Below are 14,595 nucleotides of genomic sequence, written 5' to 3'. Positions count from 1 at the left end.
TGTGGCCTCTGGATCGTTTTTCCTTCTTCACTGAAAATGTTGGCACCTTCCCTTCTGCCCACCCCAAATTCTGAGCTCATCCTGGCCTTCGATCAGTGTCTCTGCTCTCCCGCCTCTGAGAACTCCAGCACTCAGCTCGACCATCCTCTCCACACAGAAGCGTTCTCAGCACTCCCTGCTGCCATCTTAAAACACTTCTGTACTGAGATACTTGGGTCAGTCAGTAAAAAAATCTGCCTGCAATGCAAGAGACCCGGGTTTGATCCTGGGTGGGCAATATTCCCTAGAGAAGGAAATGGCAACCCACTCCAGTATTATTGCCTGGAAAATCCCGTGGACAGAGGAGCCTGGTAGGCTACAGTCTGTGGGGTCACAAGAGTCAGACATGACTTATTTTAGTTTTAGAACTAATACTTTACATACTGGGCTGGCCAAAAAGTTCATTCAAGTTTTTCCATAACTATGATGAAAAACCCAAATGAACTTTTTGGCCAACCCAATACCATAAAATTCATCTTTTTAGAGGGGGATTCAGGGGAGAATTGATACATGTATATGTATGGCTGAGTCCCTTCACCATTCACCTGAAACTATCACAACATTGTTAACTGGCTGCACCCCAATACAAAATAAAAAATTCAAAAGGAAAAACCAAATAGACTGCCAACCCCCCACCAAAACCCATCTTTTTAAAGCATATAATTCAGTGGTTTTTATTTTAATCTCAAGGTTTTACAACCATCACCTTATCCCAGAATATTTTCATCAACTAGGAGAAACCTCATACCTATTAACAATCACTCTCCATTACCCCCTTCTCCCCCAGCTCCTGGCAACCACTAATCTATTTCTGTCTCTATGGATTTGCCTATTCTGGACACTTCATATAAATGGGGTTGGGGGGGGGGCTTCCCTAGTGGCTCAGACGGTAAAGAATCTGCCTGCAATGCAGGAGTCACCAGGTTCGAACTCTGGGTCATGAAGATCCCCTGGAGTAAGGAATGGCAACCCACTCCAGTATTCTTGCCTGGAGAATTCCATGAACAGAGAAGCGTGGTGGGCTACAGTCCATGGGGTTGCAAAAGAGTCAGACACGATTAGTAACTAACACCATACAAATGGAACCCTGTAACATGGAGCCTTTTGTGTCTGGCCTTTTTCACTTAACATAATGTTTTCAAGGTCCATCCCCATTGCTGCATGTATGAGAGATTCATTCCTTTTGCTGGCTGAATGATCCATCATATGGATACACCATATTATGGTCTGAATCTTTGTGTCCTCTCCTCTCCGAGTTCATATATTGAAGTCCTAACCCCACAGTGTGATGTCTGGAGGTAATTAGGTTTAGATTAGGCCGTGAGGGTGGAGCTCCCATGGTGGGGCTAGTGCCTTTACAAAGAAAGACATTGGAGCTCACTCTCTCACTCATCTGAGGATACATTCAGAAAGTAGCTGCTTGCAAGGCAGGAAGTAGGCTCTCACCAGAAACTAAAACTGTCAGCAGCTTGATCTTGGGCTTCCCAGTCTCTACCACCATGAGATATAAATTCCTGACATATGTTTTCGTTTCTCCTGCATATACATATAGAAGCAGAATTGTTGGGTCATATGGCAACTCTACGGTTAATTTTTTTGAAGGATGACCAGACTGTTCTCTATTATTGCTGTATCATTTTACATTCCTACAAGTAATGTAGGAGGGTTCCAATTTCTCCATGTTCTTTTGTTGTTGTCGTTTTCAATTTCTCCACATTCTTCTTTTTGTTGTTGTTTTCACTTGCTCCAGATTCTTGCCAATGTTTGTCACTGTCTGTCTTTTTGACTGTAATCATCCTAAAAGGTGTGACTGTGGTGTCTCACTGCAGTTTTGCTTTGCATTTCCTGATGGCTGCTGTTGCTGCTGCTAAGTCGCTTCAGTCATGTCCGACTCTGTGCGACCCGATAGACGGCAGCCCACCAGGCTCCCCCATCCCTGCGATTCTCCAGGCAAGAACACTGGAGTTGGTTGCCATTTCCTTCTCCAATGCATGAAAATGAAAAGTGAAAGTGAAGTTGCTCAGTCATGTCCGACTCTTAGCGACCCCATGGACTGCAGCCCACCAGGCTCCTCCGTCCCTGGGATTTTCCAGGCAAGAACACTGGAGTGGGTTGCCATGTCCTTCTCCAATGCATGAAAGTGAACAGTGAAAGGCTACTGTCAGTGGCTTATTGGCCATTTGTATATCTCCTTGGGAGAAACTTCTATTGAGATTCTTTGCCCATTTCAAAACTGGGTTGTCTGTTTACTGTTGAAATGTCTATTATCATTTAAAGATGATCAGGACTTCCCTGGCAGTCCATGCTTTCACTGAGGGATTGGGTTCAATCCTTGCTGGTAAAGAATCCACCTGCAATGCAGGAGACACGGGTTCCTGGGTCGGGAAGATCCACTGGAGAAGGCATAGGCTACCTACTCCAGTATTCTTGGGCTTTCCTGGTGGCTCAGAGGGTAAAGAATCTGCCTGCAATGCAGGAGACCTGTGTTCAATCCCTGGGTTGGAAAGATACCCTGGAGAAGCGAACAGCTACCCACTCCAGTATTCTGGCCTGGAGAATTCCATGGACTGTATGGCCCATCAGGTTGCAAAGAGTTGGACGTAACTGAACGAACTACTTTCACTTTCAGTGGAACTGAGATCCTCCAAGCTGTGTGGTGCAACCAAAAATAATAATAATAAAAAAATAAAGATGCTCAAGTCTCTACCATTTTAAAGCAAACAAACCCTTGGCCAAGTCTGGATTCCCACCGCAGTCACTGTTTCCAATTTTTTGAAAGAGTTCTCTCCATTTGTGGTTTCCACCCGCTCTCTTTTTAAGCTATTACAGTCTGGCTTCTGAACATGATACTGCATTGAAACTGTTCTCAACAAGGTCACCAGAGCCTGCTCTGTTACTAAGTTCAATGGGCACTTTTCGATTCTTAGCTTGTTTGATTTCTCTGAGGTATTTAATTCTGCATCCCTCTCCACCTTTATTGAAAGGCTAGAGATTCTTGGCTTAATGGCTGCACATGCTTTTGATTTTTCTCATACATTTCTGTCTGCCGTCCCCCAGCCCCCCACCCCGTTTTCTCAATGGGTTTCTCTTATTCTGCTCATTCTTAAGTCCTGAGGTTCTTTAAGAATTTGTTCTCAGTCCTCTAATTTATTACCTTTACATGATCTCACTGGGCAGCCACATTCATTCCCACGGGTTCAACGAGCATTTAACACTGCTCACTCTTAAATGTCATCTCTGTTTCCTGCCTAGACTAGCCTCCTGGGCTCCCAGTCTGCACATCTGTCTAACCAACATCTCTACCTGGACTCACCTCCATCCTGAAACATGTCCCACACCAAACATTTTATCTTTATCTCTCTGCCCTTCCCTAACCCAGTGAATAACATCAATCACTGAATTCTGCTGATTAAAAATGTTTAAGTCACTCAACGTTTGTCTGTTTTTTTCCATTCTCAAAATCTGTCCCCTAGTCTGGTACCGTTTAACAAGATGTCCCCAACACAGTCTTGGCTGGTCTCCCAGCTCAGTTCTATTCTCTCAACTGTTGTTTAGTCCCTAAGTCATTTCCTACTCTTTTGTGACCCCATGGACCACAGCCAGTCAGGCTCCTGTAATCATGGGATTTCCCAGGCAAGGATACTGGAGTGCGTTGCCATTTCCTTCTCCAGGGTTATCTTCCCGACACAGGGATCAAACCAGTGTCTCTTGCATTGCAGGCGGATTCTCGACTACTGAGCCACCTGGGAAGCCCAAGCCCAGATTGTAGCCTGAGATCTTTCTGACACGCAAATCTCACCGTGTCATTCCTCTGCTTAAATAAGCGATTGTAGGAGCTGGGATCACACTTGCTATGGAGCCAGACTCACTAGGGTTTCAGTCTGAACACCACTCGCTCACTGGCTGCACGGTTGTGGGAAGAGTTACTTAACCTCTCCATGTGTTACTTTTCTTACTTAGCAAAGGTGGTGGTGGTGATGGTGATGGGGGGTGGGGGCAAAGTACCATCTCGCGGTTCCTCCGGAAGATTCAGAACTTGAACCGTGGAGCCCCTGGATCAGAGTCGGGCACATTTTATGTGCTCAGTACATTTTAACTAATATACTTTAAAAAACATCTTCAATAGAGTCAAGTCAATGAACCTCATTTTCCCGAAATGAACCCGAAAATGCGGGGGTTAAATAAATGACTTTAATGAACTCTTTGGTAATCAATTGCAGCTCGCTCTGCGCTGGTCCCTCAGCTCCAGCGTCGAAAAAGTATTCCGGGAGGAAGCAGCAGTGGGGCGGCTGGCGCTCGGGAACACAAACGCAGGAATCGGCGCCGCAGCCCGCGTCCCCGCGAGGAGCGCAGACCCAGGGCTCCTTCCCCGCCCCCGCCCGCCCGTTACCCCGGCGACAGTCCCCGCCGCCCGGCGCCCCGCCGCCCGGCTCACCGCACCTGCAGCCAGTAGTGCGCAAAGCCTTTCCCGCAGAGCCCGCGCCCCCAGATCACAAACCACAGGGGCAGCCCTGCCCGGCCGCTCCCTCCCGGTCCCCGCAGCCCACCTCGGGGCGGCTCCCACCCCATCCTGCGGGCCCGCCGCGGCTCCGGGCGGACGGAGGCTGCCAGCCCGGCCGCTGCAGGTCGGCCGCCCGCCCGGCGCGCCCTCCGGCAGGCGCGGCGCTCACCTTGAACGACATCTTGCACATGTCCGCGGCCGCCCCGCCGGGCCCCGCGCGCTTCCGGCCTGGACGCCTGCACAGCCCTGCCTCCCTCCCTCTCCCGCCGCCTTCCGCAGAGGGGCGGCCTCCGCGGCGCCGCGCGCTCCCGCCGCCGCAGACCGGGCCGGGCCGGGTGCGGGAGGAGGGGGATGGGAGGGGAAGGAGGAGGGGTGGGAGGAGGGACGGAGGAGGGAGAGGAGGGGGCGGAGGAGGGGAGGGAAGGGGCACCCTCTCAGACGACCCTCTCCCATCCCCCTACCCTCCCATCCCCACCCCACCCGCACCCCCGTACCTGCCGCACAAACACTCCCAACTCCGCTCGCACTGTGCACACACTACACACACAAACGAGGTTCATGCACGCACCGCTGCACACTCACAACCTCACATCACTCTGCACACATCCAGACTCACTCTCTCACTCCAAACTGAACACCCAACTCTGGGCATACTCTCCAGCCTCCACACACACACAACCCTAGCCACGTGTTCAACCCTAGCTGGAAACCCAGCTCTGCTTTTAACCTACTTAATCCACGACAAAGCTGGTTTAAGCTAATGGTGCCGTTCATACACAAGAGAAAAAAGCATATCAATGTTTCAAAAGTTGTATAAGAAATTTTCTGTTGTAGTTCAATGTGCTGCCATCCTTATATGTCCTACGTTATGAAAATGTTTCGTATGCACTAAAAGTCTAATAATTTAAAATTTTGGTTCAGGAGGAAAAAAACACACACCCACACCCCTCACATACACACCCTCTCTCTCATGCACATACTCCATGCACATCCACATTTCTGTCTCACACACACACACCCTCTGCACACACTGCAGTCTCTACACAACCTCTACATCGCACACACACAGGTTCACAATCAATACATAGATCCACACACATCCATGTATACATACTACACACACATCCACACACAAATACACACACACAAAGCCTCCAGTAGGGCACAGTCTGCAGGAGATGACTCTCGACCTTCATTATAGCACAAATATGATGATGATGGAAATGAAACGTGAGAAAAAAACTTCACCCATCATCTCACAACTCTTTCAAATGGCTATTTTCTGTCCTTCTAGGTTTTTTTTTTCTTCTTTTTCTTTTCTAATAATCTGAGTTTTGTTCCTCTTGCAGAAAAGAGATGGGAAAAAAGCCTTTTGATTGAATGAGTGATAAATGGTATTTTCCTTTCTGATGGGGAAGGGCACAATTTGAAATATACACATATTCCTCCACTTTTTTTATTACACAGTCAGCTCCTCCTCTTGACCTTTCCTGCACACCCACAGTATGTATGGCAGGCATTGTCCACTCCCTCATACAAACTGCTGGCTGATTGCCCAGGACTGATTTGAGGGAAATAAAAGTGGGAGAGTCATATTTCTTAAAAATTAAAAATATATTATTTTTAAAGTATAAAAAGCAGTAATAGCCTTTCTAGAAAATCTGAATGCTAAAGTAAAAATGGACATCTCACACCCTCCTACTACAGGAATCCACTCAGTCTCCCTGTCATCTCTGTTTGAGCCTCTTCCTTTTCCTCAAATAAATTTGTAATGAATTTTTAATTTAAAAGTTAAAAAATATAGCTTCAAGTTCAAGATCATAAAAGACATAAAATGTTTATCTTGTATACATATGGTGGATAAATTGTATTACTTTGTGTTTAAAACAGTTTTAAGAAACAGTGTTCCATAATTTGATAGGAACTTCTAATTTTTTAAATCAACAAAGAGGGACTTCCCTGGTGGTCCTGTGGTTAAGACTCTGCACTTCCACTGCAGGGGTCCTAGGTTTAATCCCTAGTCAGAGAACTAAGATCTGGCATGCCATGTGGTGTGGCCAAGAATAATAAAATTAAAAAAAATTAAGAATGACTCAAAACTTTTACCCTGCATTTGGTCTCTATGGATGAGATGGTTTTGAAGTTGATGAGATAGTTTTGACATGACATTACTATATAAGATCAAGCATCAGAAGTTTTGATAAAAAGAGAGAATGAAAAGAAGTAATATTTTGAGTGCTATAGAGTACTTTGAGTGCTAAGGTGCTTCCTTTGTAAGAATGCTATGAGATGGGTGTTATGCCCATTCCATAGTTGGAAAAACTAAGGTTCTGAAAGATGAAGTCATCTGCTCATGAGCGATCAGACTAGAACTTGAAGTCTTTCAGACTCCAAAACCTGTTTGCTTTCCACAACTGCACTTGCCATTCAGAGTTGTTTTGAGCATCATCTCTGGCCAAGCTGCTGATGGAATTCTTGTCAAAGTCACAGGAAAGAATGTGCCTATACACCCTCTGGCACGCCTGGTTCAGTTCATCCTCATGAAGAAGCCCCCAAACAGAGAAAAACTCTCCTACTCACAGCCAGGCACCTCCTTCTAAAACAGCTTGCTCCAGGGACCTGCCAGCCCTCACACAGGAACTTGAACCCCTGTGGCCCCATCCCCATATTAAAAAACTTTCTCTTCCTCCAACAGAAGGGCTCCACACTTGTCAGAGGAGTCACCTTGTTACCACCCTCCCTCGCACCCCCATAGCTCTCTTATGTCTCCCCTCTTGATCTGCCCTAACCCCAGTCCTGACCCAGCAGAGTTGCTCCCAGGTCAAGCCCTTTCCTGAACTCTGCCCCTCGGCCATCCCTCTCCCAGCTTTGCTGACTTCCTTCTGTAATCCCACTCTGCACCACATCCCTTAGCTTGTGATCTGTATTTCTCTAGACCTTGCTTCTACTTCTGACTCCTCCAGCGGAGTTTCCAATCTTCAAAGCCAAACTCTTAGTCTTATGTCTTTTCTCTTCTTCAAGGGCTAGTTTCAGCTGGAGATACAGTAGGTGGTCAAAATGTATTAATCATTGATTGAATAGATTCAGGAATTGTGTTCTTTATATCTATACTGTTAGAAAACCCACCACTCCTCCACAGACACCCACAACACAGAAGCATAGACATCTGTGTTCATCTCAAATGAGGCCATATTTGTTATCACTGCGGTTTACACAAGCACAGACTGTAATGTGTTTGTTCCTGATTTTGCACTGTCCCAGTTTATGCTGCAGCAGGACTTGCTGTAGACAGTACTGTGAAGTGGGTCAGACTGGTTTACTGAGCCTTCTCCCTCTTTTTGTAATGTATGTTAGGCTGGTTAATGTCAACTGGTAAGGCATTGTGTCTATTTTATAATCATCTAGTGACTTTCTTGTTGAGCATTAATTTTAAAAATTGATATATCTTAATGCTCAACAAGAAAGACCCTAGATGACAAAATAGACAGAATGACTTACCAGTTGACATTTATCAGCCTCCGTCATTGGACTCCCCTAGTGCTGGCGTGGTGGGCTTGTGAGTGATGTAGCCATGCTGGGAGGGATGAAGTTCAGTGAACTGGCCCTAGAGCAGGGGCTCCCACTTACCAAGCCTGATCTAGCTACTCTGGCCACTACATGACCAATAACAGGCCTCAATATTAAGTGACCAATATGCCATCATCCCTGGAGGAGGTCACCTGGTCATTTGGTGGCATATTGACTATATTGGATACATTTCATCCTGGAAAACCAATGATTTCTTTTGCCAGGAATAGACACATTCCAGGTGTGGGTTTGCCATTCCTGTTTGTGGGGCGTCACCCAGCACCGCTATCTGGGAGCTTGTGGAGTGTTTGTTGGATTAGTGGACTGGCACAGAATCCAGAGTAATGTTATGTCAAACCCACTTTATAGCAGAAGAGGTGCACTTATGGGCTGAAGACCGTGGCATTCATATTTTCCAAAGCTGACAATCACTTGAGTGTTGGGGTTGCGTAGCTGAAGCACTAATATGGAGATGGTATTTTATGAGCATAGGGTACTGTCTTCTAGGACACAATACACAGTTTAAGTCAAAGAGCTATCTGTGGCGCTGTGTCCCATAGGAAGAATACGCGGGGCTGCAGACCACTTACCATGACTCTCAGTGACCCACTTGTGTTTCCTGTCCCAGCAACTCTAGGCTCAGCCAGTTTACAAGCCCTGGTTTCCAAAAGGGAAAACACTTCCACCAGGGGGCGTAATAATAGTTCCACTGAGCTATTAACTATGGCCAGGGCCTGGGCACTTTAGGTTCTTTGTTTCCAGGAGCAGCAGGGGAGAAGGGGAGTCACTGTCTTGGCAAGTATAGTTGGCCCTGATCATAAGGAGGAAGGGGGGCTGCTGTGGAGCAGAGGGAGCAGAGGGAGTTCTTATGGAACCCAGGTGCTTTACTTGGTACCTCTTGACCCCTGTTGATGTTAAATGGACCATGGATGAAACTCCAGCCTGAGAAGCACATGGTGACCAGGGCTTGCACTCCTCAGGGACAAGGACCTGGGTCATTCCACCAGGTAAGATGGGCAGCTATGCTAGCTGAGGATGAGGAAACTCTGGAACAGATACTCGAGGAGTGGAGAAGCATTTGTTGTAGTCCTGAGACCAGAGGCAGTAGCCGGGCTGTGATGTGTCACCCCAGTTATTCAAGTGCTGTTGGCAGATAACTCTGAGCTGCTCGCCCCTTGCTGCTGCTGCTGCTGTTGCTGCTGCTGCTGCTGCTAAGTCGCTTCAGTCGTGTCCGACTCTGTGCAACCCCATAGACGGGCAGCCCACCAGGCTCCCCCATCCCTCGGATTCTCTAGGCAAGAACACTGGAGTGGGTTGCCTCAACTGCAGAGAGTCACCTTGCCAAGGTCATGCTGTCTTTTCGGGGCCCACATCTCATGACATTGACATGGACTTTAAAGACCCAGGCTCCCTGCCCCTATTCAATGCTACTCTGACCCAGTGGACTAAGCACTGGGTTCAAAATACCAGCTCCAGAGTCTTCATCCATTGGTCAGATGTCCAGATGTTTTCTGCAGTGTTTGATTTTTATTTGGATGTCTAGCATTTTTGTGCAACTCTATCAGCTGCCTCAATCTCCAACATTTGTTTAAAGAGTCTGCGTTAATAACTGGAAACTACTCTATCACTGGGCTGGTAATCTGGCCCTTGGGATTAAGAGCAGATATTATGGATGGGCCCGGCAGAGGTACATCCTTAGTGAATCTGCCTTAAGCATTCCACTGAGGCTTTGGAGTATCCATGTAAGAACTTTATTTTTTTAAATGAATTGAGGATCCTGAATGCTAACCAGCTGAACTCTCAGTCCTTACATTTTATTACCAAGTTGTTAAACTCACAGGGGTAAAAGTGCAGTAGACACGTGCACACAGTCTAAATCATTAGCAAAGTCGGGACTGGTTTCACTTAATGTTTAATTGAACCGAAACTGTTTAAGAGAAACCAAAAAGGTTGAGTTCAATCCTTAGGGAAGATGGCCTATAAGACTTCCTTGCTATGGAAATTCTCTCACAGTCTCGCATGGGAGCAAGAGTGGACTTCAAGTTTAATTTTGTTTGTGGCGATAATAGATTGACTTTTGGAACCCTTGTTTGGTAATGTAACTGTGTTGTTTAGTTACTAAGTTGTGTCTGACTCTTTTGTGACCCCATGGACTGTAGCCCACCAGGCTGTCTGTCCAAGGGATTTCCCAGGCAAGAATACTGGAGTGTGGTGCCATTTCCTCCTCCAGGGGATCTTCTCAACCCACGGATTGAACTGCGTCTTAAAAGCGGCAGGTTTCGAGTGTGGCAGGAGCCTCAAGAGATGTTTTGACTGACCTCCTACAGCCTACAGGGAAGTCTAGGATTACACTGCAAGGCAGTGTTGGGTTACAGGAACTTCACTAAGACTGAATATGAGACCATGAGCCATATGGTCACATTAAATCAGAAGTGGTATCTGCCTCAATCTCTTTGCAGCTCCAATGAGAAGTCCAGATCCTAGCACACAGCAGGTTCTCACTGAGTATTTTTGAATGAATGAACAAATTCTCTCAGGTTATCTGAGGAGCCATGAGCTTCTCAGACCTGAAATCAAAGCTTCTGATGCGCTTTTCTCTAATGAGATTTGGAGTCTGTGTTGATGAGTTTCTTCTCTTACTCAGGAATCTAAGGCATGTAGATACTAGCTTATAAGGGAGGCCATTGGGCAGTTAAAAAAAAAAATCCTATTTTTGCACTAGGGCTACTGCCTGGTAAAACAACCATCATGATTTTACTGAAAGCAGAGCTACCCCACCCCATACCTCAAGTCATCACTCAGCCCCAAAATGGAGCTGAAATGTGCCTAAGGGGCCTGAAAGTGATTGCTAAGGGGTTGTGACTCTATCTTTGCGTGTTTCTATGTGAAGGCAATGGCAACCCACTCCAGTACTCTTGCGTGGAAACTCCCATGGACGGAGGAGGCTGGTAGGCTGCAGTCCATGGGGTCGAGAAGAGTCAGACACGACTGAGTGACTTCACTTTCACTTTTCACTTTCCTGCATTGGAGAAGGAAATGGCAACCCACTCCAGCGTTCTTGCCTGCAGAATCCCTAGAACGGAGGAGCCTGGTGGGCTGCCGTCTACAGGGTCGCACAGAGTCGGACACGACTGAAGCGACTTAGCAGCACGTGTGTTTTAAATTAACTAATACTCTATGAATGTGTGTGCACGCCCTCTGTGCACAAGTGCTCATGCACACACACACACACTCTAGAATTTTAAGTTGAATAAGAGACCTCATGCTGTACGGAACCACCATCCTCATCTCCGCAGAGGTGCAGCTCAACGGATGCTTAGGTCACTGACCACTCCTGGCTTCGATGACTTTTATGCAGGTATAAGAGTCTCAGTTCCCCCAGAAAGTGAGATGGGGCAGCAGAAGGAAACTTAAACAAAAGTACAAGGAAAAATGTATATAGAAAAATTTAAAGGATTTCATTGTAAAGAGAAATGTCAGCAGAAGCTCCCAGAAGAATCATAATCGAACATGGTTTTTAGACAAAACAGTTCTGGTAACATCTGCGTTCAGTCTGGTGCTGGCATCCCGATCCGCTGGTGATGTACCAGTCTCAGGATGGGATCCATGCCCTGACTTGTTCCACAGCAAGTGCTGGCAGAACCAGGGCTTAGGCCCCTCTGGCTCAATCCCCAGGCAGGTTGGGCTCATGGAGAGGCAGGGATCCAGGAGCTCCCAACAGAAAGTGGAGAAGCCTGGGGGTGACGGCAGTGTCCTAGAGGGTCTAGGAGCACAAAGTAGGTGGTGGGCAAGGCAGAACAGCTGACTGGGGAATCCTAAGTCAATGAGAGCTTGCACAGGATACCTGGCAGCCTTCTAGGTTGCTGGAGCTCTGGTGAGATACAAAGTGCAGCAGCAGAGGGGGTCAGCAGGTAGAAACAGAAAGACAGTCATTAAGAGCTGGTGTTTAAAGGCAGGAGCAAAGAAAGCTTCCAGATTCTGAGTAATTGGGATCCTAGGCAGGCCCCAGGGCCAGAAATGAAGACACAATGGGTCGAAGCTTGTTGCTGGAACTGGGTGGAAAAGAACAATAGCTGGCCTAATCGGAGGCATGCTGTGTGCTAGCATTGCTTTCAACCCTTACGAAGGTCTTCATTCCACAGTCACAAATCTCTTGCCAGGGGTAAACATTTTCAGATGAAGGAATTGAGACTTACAGAGCTTCAGTAAATTGCCCAAAGTCAGGGAGTCACAGAAGCTAGCAGATGGGGGAGCTGAGAGTTAAACCCAAGTCTAGGACTCTGAAGTCTGTGGGCTTAACTACTTCACTGCCCTACATGGTGAAAGCTTGGTCAGGGGAGCAAGGGCAAGGTGAAGGGAGAAGGAGAGAAGGATGGTGAACCCCAACTGGGGCCCATCCAGGGCTGTCACAGACATGTTCACACCTTATGTCAATTACTCTTCACGATGTCCTTGTCCTCATTAAAAAAGTTGTATTTTTTTTCCCCCAGTGAGTGATCTGAAGCATATAAAGACTAACTGGCTTGCGTACAATCACATAGGAAGGAGGTGGTGGTGGTGGTGGTTTAGTTGCTAAATCATGTCAGACCCTTTTGTGACTCCATGGACCAGGCTCCTCTGTCCATGGGATTTCCCAGGCCAGAATACTGCAGTGGGTTACCCAGGGATGGAACCCACGTCTCCTGCATTGCAGGAGGATTCTTTTACCACTGAGCCAACAGGGAAGCCCTACAGGAAGAAGGCCATCACCCAGTTAATGGGACTGGGGCAGAGGTCAGAGCAAAACCCACAGCAAGATTGCCCTGAAGCTGAGGTGCTGTGGGGCAGGAAGAGACCTACCGATAAATACCATAGTATTTAGTGTATATTCAGCCTTCTTAATCTGGAATCTGAGTTAATAAAGGTGTTCTAGGATAGAAAGTGATTTTGAAGACACATAACTTCAAGGAGTCTGATTTCCTGTACTAAGTGTAAGGAGTGGCTTTCACCTGATATAACCCAATGATGCATTTACTCTTCCTAAGGAATGAGTCATGGGTTTTGTCCTTACGTTGAGCTCAACACCTTACACCATCTCTGTTTGCTCAAAGACAGCTGAATCAGTCGGTGCCATTATGGAGTAAGTGAAAGCTAATTTTACCTTTAGCATATGTGTCATTTCTTTTGAGTTCTCTAAATGTGAGTATAATTAATTACTCATACTAAGCCAAGAGAATTAGGCACGTTATTTCATGCCCTTAAAAAAAATAAAACTTTGTGAAACTCTGACTTTTTTTATGTTTGCTGTATGTATTGTTTAGTGAATGGTAAAGATTTAACTTACTATTAGAGCATCATGGGACTAGAAACTGCCTATCAAGTCATTAGCAATCAATCAACAAATGTTTTTTACCTACCCACTCTGGGTTCCACACTTTTCTAGGTCTGAGGCTGGAAGATAATTTGGAGAGATCATTTACACTAGTGCTTTTTAAGCAATGAAGAAAGACTGTTTTTAAAAATTCCAATCGACTGTTAACCAGAATTTTGTAATATAAAATAAAACTAGGTTATGAGAAAAATGATCACATGGTTGGATGTCATGGGAATATCAAATTGCTAAAAATATTTATAAACACTCAGTTTTTGTATTTTTCTCTTTGCAATGACAGTGTAGGGACTGGCAGGGTCCACAGACCACACTTTGATTAGCAGTGATTTAAACGAGGCCTGATCATTCTAAAACCATCTTAACAACTGAAAAACTAGTTTTTGCTGCTTTTTCTTTCAGTTTTAAAATACTTTTTGCTTACCATGTTCTTGAATTTTCCAATGCTTGATGAACTTATGAAAGAAACTTTTTCAAGGCAAACTACACTTTTCCTAACTGAAAGATAAGGGAGAAATACTTCCTTTAGAGACCAACCTATGAAAGGTACATGAAGAAGGAAGTAAGGAAACGTAAAACACCAACCCAAGTTGAGGGAAAAAAAGAAGCCAAAGTCTCACAAACAGTAAAAATCCTATTTTCAGAGGAAAACTATGACTCGCAAGATAGCTACTAACGGAGTCTCTGACTGTGTGGAATCACATAGATACAGAATGAAGAAATCTATTTTTATAGAATTGTCCTTTCTGGCATTCCTCTTGGTGCCGTGGCAGATAGCATATTTACAAGAATTTTTTTTTTTAACTTGGAATGAAGTAGCAGAGCAATTTGGCAAGAGCGAAAAACAGGGCATAAAATTCATGAGATCAAATTTTTCATTTCCCTAGATGCTTACCCAGGGGTAAAAAGCCAGGAAAAAAATAAGTAGAGATAAACTTTGTCTTAAAGACATCAACTACATAGAAAAAAAAATCTAAATGCAAAAGTCAGTTTCTAAAATCTGTTTCCCAGAAGTGTCTAGAAATAAAATTTCCTCACTCTAATTGGGAAGAGTATTCTATGGATATATTTTACTGTTAATGCTAACTCAAGGCATTTAAGACTAGAATGTGCATATCGA

General features: G+C 45.7%; 1 protein-coding gene across 1 annotated transcript in view; it reads right to left on the bottom strand.

Moving 5' to 3' along the window:
• ANKRD29 (ankyrin repeat domain 29) overlaps nt 1-3,358 on the bottom strand; it is a 49,227-nt gene extending 45,869 nt beyond the window's left edge. The window contains exon 1 of the mRNA XM_068993657.1: nt 3,353-3,358. Within this exon, the coding sequence (XP_068849758.1) occupies nt 3,353-3,358 (6 nt within the window). The remainder of the gene's footprint in view (nt 1-3,352) is intronic.
• Between the last annotated feature and the right edge of the window lie 11,237 nt (nt 3,359-14,595).

This window comes from Capricornis sumatraensis, chromosome 21 (genome assembly GCF_032405125.1).
Source record: "Capricornis sumatraensis isolate serow.1 chromosome 21, serow.2, whole genome shotgun sequence".
In the NCBI taxonomy this organism is placed as follows: domain Eukaryota; kingdom Metazoa; phylum Chordata; class Mammalia; order Artiodactyla; family Bovidae; genus Capricornis; species Capricornis sumatraensis.
The sequence above is the reverse complement of the archived record's forward strand: the minus strand, read 5'-3'. Positions and strand labels throughout refer to the sequence as shown.